At 36.8% G+C, this 24,092-nt stretch overlaps 1 protein-coding gene across 3 annotated transcripts in view; it reads right to left on the reverse strand.

Moving 5' to 3' along the window:
- Positions 1-24,092, reverse strand: part of dgkb (diacylglycerol kinase, beta) — a 160,819-nt gene that overhangs the window by 102,494 nt on the left and 34,233 nt on the right. For 2 of the 3 annotated variants that reach the window (XM_028442180.1, XM_028442179.1), the window contains exons 9-13: positions 22,368-22,442; positions 12,359-12,478; positions 11,533-11,650; positions 10,310-10,398; positions 8,561-8,677 (exon numbers count right to left, since the gene is read on the reverse strand). In XM_028442180.1, the coding sequence (XP_028297981.1) occupies positions 8,561-8,677; positions 10,310-10,398; positions 11,533-11,650; positions 12,359-12,478; positions 22,368-22,442 (519 nt within the window). Of the gene's footprint in view, positions 1-8,560; positions 8,678-10,309; positions 10,399-11,532; positions 11,651-12,358; positions 12,479-13,798; positions 13,862-22,367; positions 22,443-24,092 lie in introns of those variants that run through there. The other variant, XM_028442181.1, reaches the window with a different exon arrangement.

A 24,092-nucleotide genomic window follows, 5' to 3' on the forward strand; every position in this document is an offset into this window, starting at 1 on the left:
CGTAGTGTGGCAGAAATGTTCAAGTGTTGACACGTAGCTGGGGATGTGCATCGTTAACCGCTTTAGTTTGGGAACTGGTTCTTAGTCAAACAATTCTTTAGAATCGCTAACAAAAACACTTTACGTGATAAAAACATTCTCAGGGGACTTCTGGTGATGACGATGTAGGAGAAAGTTGCGTGAAGGCGATCCCCCGGCAAAACTTTATTATATCCCTTTAAACACCACGTCCTAATTCTGAGCTGTGTTTTGAACAACTGATTACAGCTGCAGTCTCTACTCTGCGGTAGAATGAGTTACACGAGGCGGTGCTGCTTCTGTAGCCAGCAAACTTGCTATATTGGCGGTGGCTCCGGACGAAGCGCGGGAGACTCTATCAATGAACCAACTGGTATCGGAACTGGAGAAGCAATGGGCTTCGCTCCGGGAAGACATGGCGGTATTAATCATGGACTCGGTAAAACCCTTACATACCTCGGTGGATGCGAGACTGTGAATAACTTTAATGGCCAGCGAGTTTACCCGGACGTCAGCGCAGCCACTGCAAAGAAGCGAGGTGCTTTCAACAAAGTCAAACAAGCTCTTTACCAGAAAGGAGTCACATTTAGGCTGCTGTTTGCTGCACGCCTAAAAGTTACATACAAGGATGAAACGTTCACTTTTGAAAAAAGTGCAGGCGATACTTTTCTGAAATTATTGCCAAAAATATCAACAACTCTCGCACGTTGTTTTCTGTAATTGAAAAGCTCACAACCCCCCCAGATCAGATAGCCCCTGAATTACTGTCAGCTGGAAAATGCAATGAATTTACTGTATATTACAATGAAAAAATACAATCAATAAGGTCAAACATCAGAACAAACCAGCAAAATCACAAAAAGCTTGAACAGCTTCAACCACTGAGGGAGGAGTCAACTACAATGTTAGTTTATTACAGTGAACCCAAAAACAATAGAGGAAACTGTTCAGCAGCTGAATCCATCAACGTGTTGCCTTGACACAAAACCCTCAAACTTCTTTAAAACTGTTGTAAAGTCATTTATCACTGATTAGTATCAGATAATTAACTGATCATTCCAATCAGGCACCGTACCAAAATCCCTGAAAGTAGCTGCTGTGAAACCTCTGTTAAAAAGAGAACACTGGATGCCTCTATACTGGCTAACTATAGACCAATCAGAACCTTCCATTCATGGCCAAGATCATTGAGAAGATGGTCTTCAACCAACTGAGTCAATTCTTAACATTCAACAAAATATTTGATAAATTTCAGTCAGGTTTTGGTTCTCATCACATCACAGAAACTGATCTGATCAAAGTGATCAATGACATAAGGTTGAACACTGATTCAGGAAAAGTATCTGTTCTCATTCTGTTGGATCTAAGTCTGCATTTAAAATTAAATCGGGGCTTTCGCTTTTAATTGGCCATGTAATGTTATTACATTAATGGCATTTAACCCATCCCTGAGGACCAGTGGGCAGACATTTTGCGGCGCCTGGGGAGCAGTTCGGGGTTTAGGGACTTGCTCAACATCCCACAGTGTTGGTCCAGGCCGAGGTGGGGCTTGAACCGGCAACCCTCCGATTACAAGCCCAGCGTCCTTAACCACCGTCCTTAAGTCTTTACACTGGCTCCCAGTCAGCCTCAGAGGAGACTGTAAAGTTCTGCTGCTGGTTATAAATGTGTGAATGGGTTTGGTCCAGAATACATCAGTGAGATGTTAGTCAGGTATGAACCCAGCAGGTCTCTGAGATCTATGGACACAGGTCAGATAGTGGAGCCCAGAGCTCACAGTAACCATGGTGATGCTGCTTTTAGTTGTTATGCTGCAAAGAAGTGGAACAAACTGCAGCAGAGCTGAAGTCAGCATCACATGTGAACATTTTAAATCAAACTTTTTCTCTACTGTGTATGATTGAGAGAGAGATTTATGGTCATGTTGTTGATGTAATGTGTTTGTTGATGATTTTAATTGATTTTACTGATGATTTAAATGTTCTTATTGATTTTAAACAATTGAATGTTTTATCATGTAAAGCACATTGAGTTGCCTTGTGTATGAAATGTGCTGTACAAATAAATTTGCCTTACCGTGCCTATTATGATTATTATTATTATTATTATTATTGTTATTATGATTATTATGATTATTATTATTATGATTATTATTATTATTATTATTATTATTATTATTATTATATTTTATTAATTTTTTCTTTCTCTCATGAGTACATGCTGTGGGAGTGTGTGTTTGGCTGGGTGGGTGGGTGGGTGGGTGGGTGTGCTATGTCTAGGCGTGCTTCTATTTTTAGTGTTAAAACTCAAGGCCCCACTTACTTCCTCATTTAATTAACTTCAGCTTTTTCCTAATTATCTATTATTCCTTTCATACATGTATTTATTGTTATTATGTATTTATGGCTTTGTGTGTGTGTGTGTGTGTGTGTGTGTGTGTGTGTGTGTGTGTGTGTGTGTGTGTGTGTGTGTGTGTGTGTGTGTTGTGTGTGTGTGTGTGTGTGTGTGTGTGTGTATATATATATATATATACTTTATTTATTTTTATAATTTTAAAAAAAATAATTTTTATTATAATTTTCTCTCTCTCTCTCTCTTGCATTGGATTGTATACTATAGAGAGAAGTCGTTATTTCACTTGATGCAGAGAAGGCCTTTGACAGGGTGGAATGGAGATATCTTTATTTTATCTAGCAGAAATGTGGTTTTAGTTTAGAGTTTATATCTTGGATTAAATTGCTTTATGCTAGCCCAGTTGCTTCGGTACATACAAATAGACTCCAGTCAACCCCATTTCCCTTTACAGAGGAACTAGAGAAGGCTGCCCTCTCCCCCCTCTTGTTTGCCTTAGCCATTGAACCTCTAGCTATCTGGCTACGTCAGGAGGATGGGTTTGAGGCATCACTTGAGTGGGAAAGTCCACAAACTGTCCTTATATGCCGATGACCTCCTCTTATACTCATCCAAACCTGCTACTTCCCTCCCTGTGGTTCTCGATATCTTTGACAAATGTGGGTCCTATTCTGGCTAAAAGCTGAATCCCCATCAATACTGCAGCCAAAAATATACCCCAGACCTTTTTTCCTTTCAAATATGTACCGGTTGGATTTAGATATTTGGGGGTTTTCATTACTAATTCAATGGATCTACTTTTCTCAAAAAAATTATCTCCCCTCCTTGAAAGATGCAAAATAAATTTTGATAGATGGGCCAACCTTCCATTGTACTTAGTAGGTAGAGTTAATTTGGTTAAAAAGTCTTTTTTCAGATCACTCAATCAATTAATAAGTTCTTTTCTATGGGCCAATAAAACTCAGCACATCAGGAGATCAGTATTACCCCAAAACAATTCTTGCATTATTACTGGTCTTGTAATATTCATAAAGTGTTATACTGGACGAATGATATACCTGATGAGAGATGCCCCATTTGGGTTAACGTCCTCTAAAATATTGCTTCGCTCTTTGGTTATGGGGGGAGGTGGCCACCTTTACCTCCAACCCAGTGATCACAAACTCTATTAGAATTTGGGTTCAATCTGTAAAAGTCTAGGCCTCTATAGAGCCTCGGACCTCCCCCCATTGTGAACAACCATTTTGTTCTACCCTCTTGTACTGATTTAACCTTTAAGTCTTGGTGTGACAAAGGGAGAGCTAAACTTTAACACCTATATGATCAAGGGACTTTTATGTCTTTTATGGAGCTTAAGAAAAAATCGATTTACCTAAATCCCACCTATTTCATTTTTTTCTGATAAGCCATTTTATTTGTAACCAGAACCCCAAATAACCCAGTCGCCCCCTGAAACCATTGTAGACTCATTACTGGCTCTTGACCCTGAAAAGAAACATTTGCAGTTTGATCAGCTCTATCGGTGACAGTCCAGTTTTAGGCCCCAGGGAGTCTTAGGAGAAGGAGGTAGGGTCGGGACCCCATTATCTGAAGATCATTGGAAACGGGTCTTAAAGTTGGCGCACTCCTCCTCAATCTATCGAGGCACGGCCTCTTACAATGTAAAGTTGTTCATAGAGTCCATTACACTAACCTGAAACTGTCTCAGATCTACAACAATGTAACCGACTCTTGTAATTGGTGCAAACATTCTCCAGCTGACCACTCCTTTTTTCTGTCCCAGACTTGTCATATTTTGGTCTAATATTTTTACGTCTCTTAGTGCAGCATACAATACAGTCATTAAACCTGATCCTATCTTAGCCCTGTTTGGTACCCCCTTACAGACCGTCTTTGCCTTCTCCACCCTGCTAGTCAGACGTCTCATTCTGCTTCACTGGAAACTCCCCCACCCTCCGTCCCACCAGAGGTGGTTAAAGAGGTCTTAATGTCAGCGAGACTGGAGAAGCTTAGATTTTCTCTTTATGGCTCACTAAAGTCATTTGAAATTACTTGGAGACGTTTCCTAAATCATATTGACTCTCTGACATCTGTCTGATGCTAATGAGCCCCCCCCCCACCCCTTTTATTTATTTATTTATAATTGTATTTAATTTTATTAGTTTATTTGCATGTATTGTTTAAATGTACTTTGGTGTTATGGGAGGGAGGGAAGAAGAGATGTGGGGGTGTGAAAATAAGTTCTCTTTTTCTCTCTCTCTCTTTTCTTGTGCATTGCATAGTGTTGTATTGTTACTAAAAAAAAAAAACATTTTACGTTTCCATTATCAATTCTCAGGACTGCCAAGTTTCAGAAAATGACAATAGTGAGACTTTAGTGACATGATGCGTTCAGGCAAAGAAAATAAAAGTGTCTTTTTTAACATGACTTTGTTTTAACATTGATTTCTACCTTCAGAATGATGTCATCACCTCCATACCAGCAGCTCTCCCTGCACTGTGTCCTCCTAATGCTAGTTTTAATCAACCACAAATTACCAATGAAAACTAACAAGAATTTAGACAAAATCCATTTATTAGTCAATATTTCATATCAACAACTGTCCATCATTTATCTGGGGACATGTCTCATGTTGTAGGTGTTTATCACAGATGTTGATGATGACAGAGGCTCCCACTTAAAACACTGTGGCCCAAGGCAGTGCTACCTTTACCTCAGCTCTCCTTGTCTGCAACAGAAAGGACGTCATTAAAAAGATCATCATGTAAAAAACATTCAAACATCAAGTCATTTTTCATTGAATCAATGTCTATAGAAATACACTATTACATACAATAATAATCATAAGAACAGTTCAAATGAACAATAGATTAGACATTTGTTTCATTTACTATGTATTTATGATGATATAACCTACAAGTGTAATTCAGCTACTAGCAGTGTTTATAACACTGCTAGTAGCTGATTAAGAGTTTTAATTATCTTAAGTTAATGTCTAGCACAGACATACACACATAGGAGTGGGTGATATGGGGAAAACCTCTACCCTGTTTAAGCACTTAATAATTCCTCGGTGTCTGTAACGCTGACATGCTGATTAGTAAATGGTGTAATTTAGCAGAGAAAAAAACCTGTCATATGTCTGTGTTTGGACCACAGACATATGACAGACACGGCATCGCGAGGGTTAAAATGTGAACTACAGACGGTTCTACGATCTCCGTGATTTGGGAGATCATCGTCATGTTGTAATCCTTAACGATCTAACATCGTCATATCACACACCCTTATACACATGTGAGTGAGACACACACACACACACACACACGCACACACACACACACACACACACACACACACACACACACACACACACACACACAGCTATATAAACAGTGAACATAATTAGGTAGATACATACCATCTCAGACGGCGTCTGTCCTCTAGAAACTTTCTTTCTGAAAACATGTCGACAAATCGCTGCGTGTTGTGTGAGGTGTCGTTAGACATTATTATTATTATTGTGTGATGCCTGCTGTGGTTGGTTAGATTTAGGGACAAGGAGACATGGATTGGTCTGGGATTGGTTATATCTCTGTCAGTCAATCACAGTTACTCGAGCTACGGCAAGTCATGAGGATCAAAGTTCATTATCATGAAAAAATAAATAGAGTATTGAATGGAGAAATATCAGCGTGAGAAATGTCAAGTGTAGAGTATGGTGTGAGAATGCGTGAAATTGCATGACTGTTACACTGAAAGTGTGAGGCTTGGCAGCTCTGAATTCTTCCCGGACTGCGCCACCACTGTAAACAAACGCACCCCACTCACAAATTTGCGATGACGTCACAGACACAAGCTGCAGCAGAGCAGACGTGAGCTGAGCAGCTACATGTGATGCACTGTAGATAAATGTTCTGGTAAAAATGTTAAAGTGTTGCTGCTTTTCACAAAGAATGACGACACCTCAGGGATGGTCACCTGTAAGTCCTGCTACAGGGATCTGTGCACCAATAACACAACAATATGTCCAAACAACACAGCGTTATACTGTGTCTGTCATGCACTTAGCAGCACCAGTGCTAGCATTAGCATTAGCAGTAAGATTAGCATTAGCATTAGCACAGCAGGTCAAATTAAACAACTCTACGCTGCACTAACTCCATTAACTTCTTTAAAATGCAGCTAAAGACACTTTAATACAGACAAGCTTTTAATTATCCTCTTCTATTAACTTGGTGGTAACATTGTATTTTATTTTGAAGGACTGTCATATGGTATCTTTGTAAATCACTGTTTATTCTGTTGTGTGAAGCTCTATATTAAAAGTGTTATATAAATAACATTTACTTATTAACATTGTGTGATAATGATAAAAATGAGGTTCATTTATTATCATAAGCCACTTGTGGACTCATTTTACTCATTTAGGTGTTGTTTATTCTCAGCGGTGAATAATTATGATTTATATTAACTAGTACAGTGTCCATCTGAAGTATGTATTCATACTTGTGGTGGTCAACGGGGCCGTAGGTGCGAAATGACAGCCACGCTTCTGTCAGAATGCCCCGGGGCAGCTGTGGCTACATTGTAGCTTACCACCACTGGTATGAATGATGTGAGTGACTGGTGTGAATAAATAATGGTTTCTGTAACGCGCTTTGAGTCTCCTTGAAAAAAGCGATATATTTATGCAAGCCATTATTATTATTATTATTATTATTATTATTATTATTATTATTATTATTATTATTATTATTATTATTATTATTATATTGGGAGGAGCTTAAGTAGAGTTGTTATTATGACCTAATGAGTGTGTGTTTGAAGGTAGTATGTACATAGAGGTGTACATACTGTACTCTGTAGTGTTATAAAGGGTTTATTTGTGGGTGTAAAATAAAATATTGTGCGTGATTTATCTGGTTTAATCCTTTGAGACATGAACATGATGTATTTGTTTTTTTTACAAATTTTTATATATTTTTCAATAAGTGTAGTTTTCTTGTAATGTATGTTTTTTGGAGTTATTATGTGTATTTTTGTATCTTTTTTAATGTAGTTTTGTGCATTTCTGTTGTCATTTTTTGTATTTTTTTTATAAATATTTAGTTTTGTGTATTTTGAGTATTTTTAACATTTTTGTTGTCGTTTGGTGTGTGTGTCTGTGTGTGTGTGTGTGTGTGTGTGTGTGTGTGTGTGTGTGTGTGTGTGTTTTCCATAAATATCTCTGTGGATCAGGATCAGACTGACCTGAGACTTTCAACATGGCTGCTGCTTGGGTCAAGGGTGTACAACGTCAGATTTGTTTGGACAGCAATTCTTTACAAATGCTGTTAGAGTGCTACCTCTGCAGTGATGGTTTATCCTCCGTTTATCTGTCAGTCTGTCTGTTTGCAAGATAACAAGTTATGAACAGATATTTGTATGAAATTTTCAGGGAAATTGCCAAATGGGACAAGGAACAGGTGATTAAATTTTGGTTATGCTCTGGCTACTTAAAGAAAGCAAGAAAGAAAAAAAAACAATATATAATAATAATAATAATAATAATAATAATAATAATAATATATATATCCCATTCATTTTCCAATCCACACTGTGGAACTTCTTGTTGATGATGTCATAGGTTCTCTCAACAACTCAATGTTGACAGGTAGTCATGGTAACACAGCTCAATGTTGACAGGTAGTCAACACAGCGTTTTACAGTCATGATGTCATAAGTTCCAGCTGGGACCAAACACAAATTTCAAGGGGGCGCCATTGAGTCTATTCACATGTGCAATTCCCCCAACATATCAAATTTTTTGCCAGTCCTAATATGAGTTCAAATATTCATGAGTTTTTTAACGTGTTTAGCCCCTCAAAAATGCACTTTTTTGTAATAATAATAATAATAAAAACGAGATGCATTACAATAGGATCGTATACATCGTTGTGCTTGGGCCCTAATTAACTCCAACCCTGTTGTCATGTGACTAGCAGGGCAAAGTAAGCGCTGACTGTGTATAAACTGTTTTATTTGTTTTTCCGTGAGCGTCAGTGATGTCTGGTGGAAACATGGTTGTGTGATCAGTGAATGAAAAAGCGTTGCTGGTTCCTCCTTGTTCTGAGTGTGAACTGGTTTCTGTGGAGGTGTGAAGACGAATCACAGAAAAGGACTAACGAGCGCGCTCACTCCGCTCACCGTGATCTGACACCACACACAGTGCAGCCCCGTCAGGCCCTGGTAACACTTAATGGTTCTGTGGCACTTGTCACATTTGGTGGGACAGTTTCCTTCCACCCAGAAATGATGCATGACCTGCAGGGAGGGAGAGACGAGAAGTGAGAAGAGTCTGAAAAACACAAGGTGCACAAGAAGAAAGTGAGTGAGTGAGTGAGTGAGTGAGTGAGTGAGTGAGTGAGTGAGTGAGTGAGTGAGTGAGTGAGTGGGGGCACAGCCGAGAGAACAAAGGAACACATACAGAGTAGAAACAGACCAAAGAATGGGTGAAAAAAGGCCAAAGAATTAGTGAAAACACACTAAAAACTGAATAGAAATGTAAAAAAACAACTAATTACTGAGTAAAAATGCACAAAAAAAGAGTAAAATTGTATACAAAAGCATACAAAAAAGACTAAAAACAAATATAGTTAAAACATAAAAAAAATAAAAATGTACAAAACAGACTAAAAAGGTACAAAAATGACTAAAAACACAGAAGGAACAGACTGAACAGATTAAGAACAGACTAGATACAAAAATGATTTATTTTGATGGAATGTTCAGGTCGAGTTTTAATATCTTTACATTATCAGAGCTACGCAGATGATACACAACTATATCTATCACTGAACCCAGATGACTATGGTCCCATTGAGGTGTTGTGTGACTGTTTAGAAAAAGTAAACTGATGGATGAGTGAAAACTTCCTTCAACTAAACCATGACAAGATGGAGGTGATTGTCTTTGGTAACAATGAAAAGAGGACTGCTGTCAGCAAGTATCTGAGTCTGGATCTTTAGAAGATAAAGACCAAGTCAAAAACCTTGGTGTTCTGATTGACTCAGATCTGACATTCAGCATCAGATCAAATCTATCACAAAAACATCTTCTACCACCTAAAGAACATCTCCAGAGTGAAAGGTTTAATGACTCAGAAAGATCAGGAGAAACTGGTCCATGCTTTTATCTCCAGCAGACTGGACTATTGTAATGGTCTTCATCAAACATCTACAGCTGGTTCAGAACGCTGCAGCTCAGGTCTGAACCAGAACAAAGAGGTCAGAACACATTACACTGGCTCCCAGTCAGCCTCAGAGGAGACTGTAAAGTTCTGCTGCTGGTTATAAATGTGTGAATGGGTTTGGTCCAGAATACATCAGTGACATGTTAGTCAGGTATGAACCCAGCAGGTCTCTGAGATCTATGGACACAGGTCAGATAGTGGAGCCCAGAGCTCACAGTAAACATGGTGATGCTGTGTTTAGTTGTTATGCTGCAAAGAAGTGGAACAAACTGCAGCAGAGCTGAAGTCAGCATCACATGTGAACATTTTTAAATCAAAGTTAAAGGAACTTTTTTTTTCTACTGTGTATGATTGAGAGAGAGATTTATGGTCATGTTGATGATGTCATGTGTTTGTTGATGATTTTAATTGATGTTCTTATAGATTTTAAGCTGTTGAATGTTTTCTGTTGCACTTTTCTGATCATGTAAAGCTCATTGAGTTGTGTATGAAATGCACTATACAAATAAATTTGCCTTTCATTTACTAAACTTTGTTCATAGCATAACGTATGTCTCTGTGTGTGTGTGTGTGCGTGCGTGCGTGCGTGCGTGCGTGCGTGCGTGCGTGCGTGTGTGTGTGTGTGTGTGTGCGCGTGTGTGTGTGTGTGTGTGTGTGTGTGTGTGTGCGTGCGTGCGTGTGTGCGTGTGTGTGTGTAAACTCACCTCTGTGTTTTTCTTAGACTTGACGTAGGTCTTGATGCAAGACAGAGGAGCACGAGATACACAGCGTTCATGGACGGTGTATTTACAGACTGGAGAAATAGAGTATAATATATAATAATAATAATTATTATTATTATAATTATTATTATTATAATTATTATTATTATTATTATAATTATTATTATAATAATTATTATATAATTATTATTATTATAATTATTATTATTATTATTATAATTATTATTATTGTAAATAATTGTAATAATAATAATAACTCACTCACTGCCATTGACGTACATATACATAATTTCAAAGCCAACCGTTCATTGCCATTGACAAATATGTACGTCAATTATGTTTTTCAACAGGGGTTACTAGGAGACAGTGTGGAGGAGCTCTCCCATGAATATCAGACTTGTACTGTGGTGTAGTGACCAACTGGTGCCATGTAGGTGGCAGCACTGCACCTTTGGATGTTTGATTAGCTGCGATGGGCGTACATAGCTGAGAACGGGTCAAGTGTTGACGAGGGAAAAAATACTGCAACGAGAGCAGACGGTGAAGCTCGAGCAGATCATGTGTCGACCAAAGTCAACTATTGAGAGTGTGAGGGAGGAAGAGGAAGTTGCAGGTGTGGGGACCTGAGGGGGTGGAGATTGGAGAAAGGCCAACATACTGTAAGGGCACCATTCATCTCTGACCTGGATAGCAAGTTAATAATAATTTTGCCATCAAACCCTGGTCTCAGTATTGTTTTTGTAGTTTTCTAGAAGGAAACCAATGTTGAGATGTTAGAGGTGTCACTAAAGCAAAAAACATTAGCCTCAAAATTGCTCAGCTTTTTGGTCAAAAACTGGCGTTTTGTGTGGAACGTACCTATATTCAATTGCTGATTACGGAAAAATGAAACATTCTAAAAATTAAAAAATGACTGATGAAAGTAGAGTGTCTAGTCTTTGAGAATCTGGTTTCAGATTTGACATGTCATAGTACAAAATAAACTGTGGGTCTTAAAACATTGGCAGTGAGGGAGGTAGCTGTTCTAAAAATGAGTTATTAATAATAATAATAATAATAATGTTGTTGTTGTTGTTGTTGTTGTTGTTGATGATAGTAATAATAATAAGAATAATGATACTAACAACAACAACAACAACAACAACAACAACAATAATAATAATAATAATTAATATTATTTTCTAATAATGATAATAATAACTCACAGGAGCAGCACAGGCCCTGTTTTCCCAGTCCCACCAACATGTTCAGACACAGGTTACAATACGCTGGTTTGTTGAAGTGTTTCAGCCTCCAGACGTGCTGCCCATCGTCCTTCACGTTCTACACACACACACACACACACACACACACACACACACACACACACACACACACACACACACACACACACACACACACACACACAGTTTTTAATGCTCTTTTTTAATAACTGCTGTTATTTTTTTGGGACAATGAAACATTTGTTGACGATATTTACACAAAGCAGGAAACTTACTGCTCTTATTTTGAAAATCTGCATAGCTTTGGCCCTCAGACCTTATGTTTGTGATTCCAACAGTTCTGTACTGGTACTGCTAATGTTCACATGTAGCTAAAACATAATAAAAATAAGAAGAAGAAGAAAAAAAAGAAAAAGAAAAAGAAGAAGAAGAAGAAAAAGAAGAAGAATGCTAATGATAATAATAATAAGAAGAAGAAGAAGAAGAAGAAGAAGAACAAGAAGAAGAACAAGAAGAATACTAATAATACTAATAATAATAACAATAATAATAGGACTGTCACTGCAGTGTAGAGATCACAGTTTGAAGTTCATTCATAAAATATGAGTAGAAATCAGATCAATAATAATAGTTAATGTAATGCTGACCTCTAGTGGACAGAACATGAAGTGAGTTCCATAGTCTGAGTTTTATTTTAGTCGTTTTCTTAGTTTTCCTCTATTTTTAGTCGTCTACATTTTCTTCTCTATTATGATCAAAGAACGGTCCTGGAGGGCTGCTGTTCTGCATGTTTCCTGTTCTCACTCACTGTCTCCAGGCCCAGCAGCACCAGCAGAGGAATGGTGGTCATCCCTCCCTGGATCCACTCCTGCAGAGACACACTGCCATCTCCATCCAGGTCAATCTCCTGCATCATTTCCTGTAGGATCTACAAAATAAAAGAAAACACACAAAACAATCAAACATTCATTTATTCATGAATTATTTTATTTTTAATATAAAACACCACAGAAAACACAATAACCAAACAACACAACAAGCCAAGAAAGAAAGACAAAACAAAAGCAGAAAAACAGGATCTTTTCACTGATGTCCCACAGTCTAAAAAATGATTATTCAATATTCACATTGTAAATGTGGGGGGGGGGCAGCTCCCAATATCTCAGGTACTACTAGTAAAAAAAAAAGTATATTGTTCATAATTTCCAGTGTGTGAGTCCAGAACCAATGCATATCTGTGACTAATCATTAGTGATGTGAACAGTCTATGTTCATAGCTCTAAGCTGATCACATTACAGGGAGCTGAGACATATGCTAAGTAGTTTACTGAAGACCCAAACATGTTCCAGACCCAAACACACACTGACTTAGTGACTATTTAGAGGAGCTGACATGTCCACCAGATATATAGGATGTATAGCAGATCTATTTCTATATTCTGAGAGAGGAGGTGGAGCTTATTACTGTTACAGCATCTCTTACTGTATGTTCCTATTCAGTTGTTGTCCTTTATTTTGACTTTCACGCCATCTAGTGGTTATTATGTAATAGTGGCACTAATGTTAGAGGCTGAACGCTCTGTAAAAAAGATAAAACAACAAGGTGATAAACTAAAGCTACAGAACACATTTAAGTCTGTGTTCTTTTGTTTGTTTTATTCATTGATTTGAAATTGTATATCTTCATTTAATGTTTCAAAGAAGAACAAAATGTAATTATTTTCCTTGTATTTACATTTTTGTGATTGTAAAGCTAAAAATGATCTTCATGTATTTATGTTTGTGCTCAGTGATATACATTTTAAAAATGTTCAGTGACTTTAAGTTTAATGTTTTATTTTAAGCATCTAACTGGTGCCTGTATCTTACACTGATTCAAGTTTAGACCTTTATGTTGTGTTTGAGGAATATTACCAAGGCACTTTACTGTGCTATGAGGTATACGTTATCCCAGTAAAAATAAAGAAATAATTAAAAAAACTTTTTTAACTTGATTTAAACATTATATAATTACAAAAATCCTAAGTGTAAACTGAAGTATATGTAAAGAAGGTCTGTGCGTGTGTGTGTGTGTGGAGTGAATATCTCCCTGACATGGTGCCTGTTTGACCTGAAACTTTGTCAACGGCTTCCAAATACCCCGAGTTTGTACATCTGTTATTTTAGTGTCATTTGGTCATTTCCAAATATTTTATCTTAATTGTATTTCACTTCTGGACGGCCCAGACTTCACGGCTCAGCTCCTCACCCGAGCTAGAGTCACGTGTGCAGCCAGAGCCAATCACTGAGCACACAGCAAAGCAGACACGAACTGTAAACACACAAGTGAGAGAGAAGATCGTTTAGACCGAAGAGTGGGGGAGGGGCATCTGAGCAGCCGCTCACACTGATAAACTAGCAAAACTCTCAAGTCTCACTGATTGTACCTGATGTGAGTCACTGATGTTCGTGCATGTGCGAGGCTAAAGCGCGTGCATGTGTGTGAGCCATGGAGTAGCGAGTCACACACACACACACACACACACACACCAAAAATATTAAAATGACTCTAAGTACACAAAACTAAATATTTATACAAAAAATACACAAAATGACCACAGAAATGCACAAAACTACACTGAAAGATACAAAATGATTGCAGAATCACACTACAATGGCAACAAAAAACAATAACTATACAAAAAATGCACAAAAAGACATCCGAAAGATACAAAAATACACATAATGACGTAACACAAAAAACTGAATATTTATAAAAATATTACACAAAATGACAACAGAAATGCACGAAAATATACAAAAAGGCTCTAAAAACACACAAAATGACTCCAAAAAACATATATTACAGAAACAATCAACCAAACAACAACAAAAATAAGAAAATTACTCAAAATACACATAAATACAGCATAGCATGCATGATGATGAATAGTTGACTTAACTGGCGTATCATAGTTGAAAGTAAAGATTGACAGTGATTGTTCAATGTTTTAATATTTTAGTGTCAATATTAAGTTTTTCTGCAACAATCAGTGGCTGAAATAACTGGTCATTTATTTTATATCATTTTAAAAGAAGACGTAACAAAAACAAATTAAATAACATTAAATCACAACAGGTTACATTTATTCTGTTTTTTTTATTTTACATAAATGCTGTACATGAATGAAGTTAACAGTAACATAACCAACTTATCATCTGCATTGTTTCACCATGAATTAAATTGAGAGGGTCCAGCTCTGATAGTGGGGTCTCCTAACCCTCTTCCCCTGGTCAGGGGTCTGTAACCTTTACTCTACAAGGAACCATTGAACCTCATCTCACCTGGATTAAAGTCCTCCTGGAGCCATAAAGACCTTCTCTATGAAGACAATACAGTGGATTACATTATATACAGTTAGAATTATATAGAATAATGTTTGATTTAATGTGATTTATATTGATCATGTAAATGGAAACTTAAAAATAGTTTAAAATAAAATAAATTAACATCAATAAATAAAACAGTATCTTTATCTTTAAATTCTTACACATCTCAGTTTATATGAACACAATGTTTATAAAGAAGATTTTTATAGTTAATGTATATGAAAGTCTACAAAAAGTAACATGAATATAATAACACATGATCATGTGATCAACACATGCTAATTACTCATTTCTTGCCACACATCAAACATACATATTTAACCTGTACATTGGTGGTTAAATGAATCTGTTCCCACACAATTAAAATCTGTATTTTCTTCCAGAAATAGTGTTTTTGTTGGTTTAGTTTCTTACCAGGGATTTAAAACTTAAGGTTAGTCACAGGTGGAGGAAAGTTGATGGTCTGTAGATGTTGTAGGAATGTGCTGAGTCATTGTACAACGTGATTTATTTTAGGTTAATAAATTGTTATATCATGATTTAATTTGTCATTAATCATTAATAGTCTCTGTAAAAAATAACTATTTATTTCAATAGTTTTTTAAAGCTATAGGGAGCCATTGTATAAGAGTCAAAGGGCCACATTAGGCTCCAGAGCCACAGGTTGCTGACCCCTGCTCTGACATAACCACAGCTGAACATCTGGCCTGGTATCATAGTCCATCAGTTGTGGCCAATCGATGCTGATACTTATGAGGTCCTCCTCAGTATCAGTGTGAAGACTGACCCTCATATATGACTTTAATCGGATTTTGTGTTGAGAACCCTCGCTCGCTCATTGCAGCTAATATTTGGAGCTGCGCCACGTGTGTACGCTCTCTCACTCCGCTCGGCACGCTCTTCTCCTGAAGGAAGTTCATGAATGAGCCTATCAATGAAAGAGTTAAAGTTGTTCAAAAGATAAAGTTGTGTTTTGGTTGCCCGAAATCTGCCATCGCTCAAAAGATTGTGAGAAGAGAGAAACATGAGACACGTGAAGAACAAAAACATTCAACTTGCCTCCATGACAACCAAACTAAAGATGCAAGAAATCATAGTTGTCCACAAAATGACAATAGAAAACCACAAACAGGTGAAGCAACATCTAACAGAGTTAGGCAAAATGTTGACGATACTCACACATCTTCTATAATCCAGTGTGGGTGTCAGCTAAAAGTTCTTTTGTATGCTCTCCTTGATACATATTGTGACACAACATTTGTACTCGAAGAAACAGCAAGAGCTCTACACAGTACAAGTGAACCAGTCCAGCTACAGCTCACCACAATGTCTGCTAGAAATACAGTAGTATCCTGCCACAAACTATCTGGTTTACAAGTGAGGGGATTCTACTCAAACATTAATTCCCCTACCAGTTACCCATGCCAGAGATCTCATCCCAGCACATCGTGATCATACTCCAACTCCAGCAACAGCCAAGGCATGGCCTCATCTTGAACACATTGCAGATGAGATCGCTCTACTACAAACTTGTGATGTTGGCCTTTTAATTGGCTACAACTGTCCTCAAGCACTTGTTCCTTGAGAAGTGGTGCCTGGCAAAGAAAACCAGCCGTTCGCACAAAAAACTGATTTGGGTTGAAGTATAGCTGGCTTCGGCAATCCATGCCTCGATTATGTAAGCCATGAAAGCATTGTGAAACAAGTGGTGCCAAGTATTCAACCTTCTTAAAACCTTACCAATGAAGTGCACTGTGTACAAAACTCAGACAGAAATAGTCATGTCTGCAGATGTCCTCAAAATGTTGGAGTTAGATTTGATTGAGAAAGCTTTGGAAGATAGTAAAATATTTCAAGAAGTTCTCTTATTTTCTCTCCTTGCTCTCAGAGGAGATGAACGCTTTTTCCTTTGTTCCCTCTTTTTCCTTGCTTGCTGCTCTTTGTCTTGTTTTTGTCTGGTCTTAATCTGACGTGGAAGACGTCCATAGACAAGATTGTAATTATGATAACAGGTCTTCTGCTGTTTGGAAATGGCATTTTCCTGATTTATGACAAAATTTGGATTACGTTGGCAGCATTATTGGAAGCCGGTAGTCAACAACGAAAAGTAGCCGAACTCTCGGAACTCTCAGATGGATTCCACCGTGTGAACAGAGTTAAGAGTTTGTGTCGCAGGAAATGGCCACATTATTGGATTATTGGAATCCAGGAACAATAGGGCTGCAGTCAATGTTGTGTCTAGCTCGTCTAAAAACAACTTCTCTTATCTCATTCGGCCCTGAGATGAACAGCCTGTGGTCAAGGTCTGTTTTTTCTCCACACTCTCTATAGATGGATGTGGATTTGATGCTCTGACCTTTCCTTCACTTTCCATGAACACCTGGGATCTGGCTCGGCTAACGATCTCTCGAGGTCATCTCTACACCAACACCGTCCCATGTCATTGGCTTTTGAGATGAACTGTGAGAGACTGTAGCACAGTCCCAGAAAACAGGCTACGCCCACATGTCTTGGAGGAAGAGGAGAATTGACATGGGGGGAATTCCAGACATTCCTTTTTATGGCAGCAAATCTAGCAAACCAGAGGCCGATAGATGCTAGGGTACAAAGCCAAGAAGATTGCGTAGAGTGCATCAGCCCAAACTCTCTCTTGTTGGGATGAGCTAGTCCCCGCGGCGATCCCGGCAACTTCCAATTTGATGGTTATCCATATAAAAGAATCCAAGTTATTCAGTCTGAGGTCAGCAAGTTTTGGAAGAATTGTTGTCAATTCGCGGGTCCAAACCTTTTCGTCAGAAACAAGTGGCACACCAGAAAACGGAATGTTGCTATTGGTGACATTGTTTGGCTTGCAGACCAAAATGCTCTAAGGGGGCAGTATAAATTGGCGAGAGTTGTAAAAGTCAACACAGATGAAAAGGGTGTTGTCAGAGACGTCCATGTACGGACCTTCCCCAATTATATGGCACCGATCATTAAAATTGAAGGAAAGCAGAAAGAACATAGGAAAGGAATCCCAAAATCCCAAGCACAATTCTCCACAGGGATGTGAGACGTCTTGTTGTGATACTACCAATAGAAGAACAAGAGGGAACTTGAAAGACTTATGACCGCCATAGGTTAAAAAACCAGCCGGTCAAGTGGGAAGTGTGAAGTCCAAACCATCCAAAAAAGAATTAAAAATATTTACTTTCTTATTTCCGCCTTTTGCTTCTCATCTTTTTTATAAAGTAAATAATTTTCTTATGCTGGGCTGTCTAGTTACGTGGGGCAGGGCCTTAAAAGGGCGCTGCACACAGCGTGAGCAGAGCCATCCAGCTGACATTAGAGTGTAGTGTATGAGAGAGGAGCAGAGACGGTATGTTAATCATTGGTTAATGTACGTTATGGATAAAATACTCTGGGAAGGTTACGCGTCCAGCGTGTGTGGGACAGGTGCGTGTGAGCAATGCACTAAACTGTGCAGCAGATAGGATGGTCTGATCAGTGAGACGTCATCCTTTCTCATTAGAATAATTTGATTTGAGTAGTGTTTAAGTTAATAAAAGGACGATGTGGTTAAATAACTAAAGTAAAAATGATTAAAAGAAAGTCTTTAGTTAAAGATAAAGAAAAGTTCCAGGTGATGTCATAAGTTGAAAATTATTATAGTTGGTTTAAAGTGATTGATATTAATACTTAATACTTAGTAAAATGTGTTTACAGTTTAATTAATAAATAAATAAATACATTAAATAAATAAATGCAATGCAATTTGAGAAAATGTAATTGAGAATTCAAATATTTCAAAGATCAAGTAAATTTCAAACTAAGGCCTTATAATAACTATTTATAAATTAAGTACGTTTTAGATTTGATTTTTAGTTGTGTATTGGTTTATTAGGTGAGTATAATTTGAGCATTCTGTTTAATATTACAAAAACATTTACTTTAAATCAGGAAAATGGATCAAGTTAACTAAAAATAACAGTGCTGGTAGATTTAGATTCTTTAATCTAATTGCAAATATAATATCCCAGCATGAGAAAATTGTTTATGCTTTGATTCTAACTTTCCTTCTTCTTCCTTTGTCCAGGTTAACAACCTGCTTAAACCTGCTGAACCAAGGAACAGTTCAAATAAACTGTCAACCAAGCACAGAGTTGTTCTCAGCGTCTTCTGTCTTCCTCTCTGGACCTTCACGTTGGGCAGTGGTGTTACAAACACATACAAACTTGACAGTCACTGGCTCTCACTCCTACATTACAAACACAACCCGTTTCTTCAGCGTCTCCACTTGCCCCAACTCCTCCTCCCTCCTTGCAGAGGGTTAGGGTTAGGAGGGAGGCTAGCCGTAATGGCAGTGCCATCCTGTGGCTGATCTGCAAACTACCCATCCTAAGACCCATTCCCTGTGCCAAAGTGCTGTTGTATTTAATTGAATGTTGTTTGTTGTTTTTGTTGCAATGTTTGCTGAGGAGTTTTTTTCATGATCCAAAATTCCGCCCCTCTCTACAAGTTTTGCCTTTTTTTACCTCGTTTTCTTGCCCATTGTTCCATATTTCTCATCTAAGAAACGGTGCACCGCCCTGCTGCTGGCTGTTCCACAGTTCTCCCATTCCTGTTCCCTCATGTTGTCTTTTCATGTTTCTTGGTCGAAATGTAACTGAAACTGAATTTCCCATCAGTGTTTAATAAAGTTGAATCAATCAATCAATCCAACAATCACATTCTTGAAAGAAATGAAAGAAGGTATTCATCAGAAGGATGATGGTCATTACGAGATACCACTTCCATTCAAGAGCAAAAAACCTGGCTTACCCAATAACAAAGAGTCATCGTCTCAGATGCTTAAAAACAAAGCTGGGAAGAAACAAGCAGTACTACATGGATTACAGAAAATTCACAGAGGAAATCATAGTCCAAGGAAATGTCGACAGAGAGAACTTTTACCTGCTACTACCGCCGACTCGCTGATTCTCCTCCACACCTAATCCTTCCTAGTCCGGTCCCGGTTATACAGCTCCAGGTGGTCACACACAACTTCTACTCCATGGTTGAATGGGTAAACTGGACGTACGAACATTCCGTGTTAAATAGTTCTTTTTCCTACCTAAGAACTGCGGCCCACATGAGATAAAACTGGTTCATGTTTGGCCCCTGAATGAAAATGAGTTTTACACCCTATATTTTCTTTTTTATGTCTGCACATGCTAGTACAGTGCCCGTCAGAAGTATGCATTCATGCGGGAGCATAAGGGGTATAATTGGGTATTTTTGTATTTTTCTGTTGTGTTTTTGTGCATCTTTTGTCTAATTATTGTTTTTGTTACTCATTTTTATATTTTTTGTTTGATGTATTTTTCTGTAATGTATGTTTTTGGAGTCATTATGTGTATTTTTGTATCTTTCTGTTGTCTTTTTATGGATTTTTTGTATAATTATTGTTTTTTGTTGCCATTGCAGTGTGATTCTGGAATATTTTTATGTCTTTTTTAGTGTAGTTTTGTGTATTTCTGTTGTTATTTTGTGTATTTTTGTATAAATATTTAGTTTTGTGTATTTTGAGTCATTTTTATGTTTTTTGTTGTTTGGTATATTTTTTTGTAATGTATGTATTTTGAAGTAATTTTGTGTGTTTTTGGAGCCTTTTTGTATATTTGTATGCATTTCTGTTGTCATTTTGTGTACTTTTTGTATAAATATTGTTTAGTTTTTAGTTTTATTTTACTCATTTAGTATATTTTTATTATAAATACTGTGTGTGTGTGTCAGCCATCTCCTCCGTGCGTTATCTATCACACATGTGCGCGCTTCTTGCACATAATCCGTCGCAGGTTGTTAAGAGAGACACGGTAACTACGGTACGCTAGTTAAGTCAACTATTCATCATCATGTATGTCTATGCTGTACAACCCCTCGACTAACAGCAAAAGTTGGTCACACCAGTGCCACCACTGGATAAGTTTGTGTAGAGCCCTGATAATAATAAATATAATGATACGGATTTAATATTATTAGTGAAAATAGTAATAGTAATAATAGTAATGGTCATATTAATAATAATAGTAATAATAGCAATAACAAAGCAATATAATAAGAATCTAGTAACAATAATACGATAAAAAACAATATGAAATAATGATAAGGTAATATGATAATATAGCAATGCTAATAATACAAAGATAATGACATCGATATAGTATTAATAATGAAAGTAGTAATAGTAATAAAAGTAATGTTATAATGATAATAAAGAGTAATAAAATAGTATAATGTGCTAAAAACTATTTATAATAAACAAAATTAAATAATTCTAAGTTAATATAATGATAATATAGCAATGCTAATAAAATAATGAGAACACCAGTAACAATAATAAAAATATTAAAAATGAAAAAAGAATAGAATTATAATTATAAAAATAGCAATAACTTTAATACAATAGTAGTAAAATTAATGATAATAAAAATATTAATAATGAAAAAGAATATAATGATAATTATAAGAAAAGCAATAACTTTAATAACATAGTAGTAAAATTATACAAAATATTAAAATAAAAATCCAGTAACTATAATACAATAACATAAAATAATAAGGTAATAGGAATAATAAAAATAAAATCAGAATACCAGTAACTATAAGAGAAAAGAATAATAATAATAATAATAATAATAATAATAATAATAATAATAATAATAATAATAATAATAATAATAATAATAATAATAAAAAGAATATAAGAATAGCAATAATAATAATACAGTAGTCGTACGATTAGATAGAGATAATAGTGAAAGTAGTAATAATAGTAATGGCTATAATAATAATAGTAATAACAGCAATAACAAAATAATGTAATGAATACCAGTAACTATAAGATAAAACAATAATAAAAAAGACTAAAAATGTAGTCACATCGTTCATCGCTCAGTTTTTCGCTGCAGCAGTCGATGCACTCGAGCACCATATGATTAGCTTTAGCTTAGCTTTCTTCACTGTCGATGCCGACATTAGAACTACGTGCATGTTTAAACAGACTTTGTGGGTTTTTCCGGGGGGAGGGGGCCAAGGCCCACGCCCAGCAGACGGCCAGAGCCATTTATTTTCTAAATGACAAAATGATCTTAAAGAAGTGACAGTGAAACATATTTTAATAATGATTAACTTTGTACTGTATGTGTGAAACATAGAACTGTAACATGGTTCACCAGGTTTGTGTTTAAATTGTAATTGTAAATTACAGTTTTTATAGAATTTTCATGACATCACAATTCCAATTCCAAAGTCAATTATCTGAACTCAATTACAATTCAATTATGATTACAACAGCAACATATTTTTTCAATTACGATTACAATTATAATTTTGCCTTATTGTAATTAATGATCAATTACTCAATTACAATTATATTTGAACCCAATCCTGGTATACAGCCCACACACACACACACACACACTTCTTACTGGTTGTAGCTCAGTAACGTCCCACTCCAAATATTCAGCCACGTGCATCATCTGAGTGACGATGTGCTCCAGCTCCTGCAGGGGGCGACACAGACACACACACACTTTCACTAGAGCAACACATCAAACACAAAGGCCTGAAGCCTGAACTCAGTGAGTATTGAAGCTCCGCCTCCTGACCAATCAAGCTCTCATTCCCATTGGTTGGTCAGTAGTGTCAGTGTCTGATCTGAACTGTTGTAGAGTCACGTGTTGAAAGGATCTGAAAGGATCAGGCACTGACACACATAGTGAGGTAACATTAATTGTCTGTTGCTCCATGCTAACGTAAGCTGCTCTGTGATTTGTCAGATGCTGCTAACTCCGCCCCTTTTATATTAGCGCGCTGATCGTGGTAGTAAACCCAGACAGATTCATCAGCCAATCAGGTGTGTTTGCTTTCAGCCAATCATATGGTTTCTTACATTTTCTCCACACTTTTAAACCAATAGCAGAGCTACTGATATATGTGCGCATACGCTGTGTTCAAACAAGAGTGTGGAGAAAATGTAAGAAGCCATATGATTGGCTAAAAGCAAACACACCTGATTGGCTGATTAGTCAATCACTTTAATCAACCATTGGTTCATTGACCTGTGACGTCAGGACAGTCTCATAATTCACCACACACACATTTCTCTCACAAATACAGATGTTTCACAGAACAGAAGCAGTTTGTAAATGCACATTCAGCATTTTACATCATCTGTGGATTTATATTACATGTGTGTCTCAAAATAATATTTGTGAAGTAGTGTGTGTGCATTTCAGAATTTATATTACAATTTTGCATAAATTATTTATTTGCAAAACCAACCGTGTGCATTTGTGAAAAACCCTGGAAGAGTTCATTCGTTATGATAATGTTCTGATTCCATAAAAGATCAGCGTGCTAGCCAATTGCAAATAGAAGGGGGCGGGTCATTGAGTCATATCCTCAATGGTTGATCTCAGAGCCATATAGAGAGAAAGTAGCAATAACTCTGTTCACTCAGCAGTAGCAGCTCATGGAGCCTCACATTTAGTCCCTGAAGTGAACAGTTTACTATTGTAGCACAATGAGTTTGTGATGCACTTTTGAACAATAAGACGTTTAAATAATTATATTGGATATTATTATTATTATCAGTGTATCTAAACCCATTAACGTGTGCATTAATCATGTTAGTGGATTTTTTTTTTTTTTTTTTCATTTTTTTTAGAATTCAACCAATTAAATTTAAAACATAAATCTATATATTTTTCCTTGCAACATGCATTTTACAGCATGCTTGTCAAAGGAAAAGGTTCTTTTAAAATAAAAAGACAAGTCCAACATGAGAGACATTAAGTATTTGTTATTTTTTTAACAACTGTTCACGACCCACCCAGTACAGGTCTGCAACCCACTTTTGGGTCCCGACCCACCAGTTGAGAATCGCTGGATTAAGGCATCATTAGCACATAACAAATGAGGCTAGGATATGCTAACGTTACTTGATAAAGTTAGTCTTAACCACAAGGTTTAATGTTATTAATGCCATTTCATCTAACGATGTGGAATTAGAGAAAAGACTTTTAAAATAAAAATGAAATAAATAAATATGATAAAAATAAATAAAATACTTTTAAACGATTTATTTTGTTGTTGTAAATTTATTTTGTTGTAGTAAATTACGCCAGCCGGCGACAGTCGCCTCCTGGACT

The sequence above is a fragment of the Gouania willdenowi genome, unplaced genomic scaffold (assembly GCF_900634775.1).
Source record: "Gouania willdenowi unplaced genomic scaffold, fGouWil2.1 scaffold_3_arrow_ctg1, whole genome shotgun sequence".
In the NCBI taxonomy this organism is placed as follows: domain Eukaryota; kingdom Metazoa; phylum Chordata; class Actinopteri; order Blenniiformes; family Gobiesocidae; genus Gouania; species Gouania willdenowi.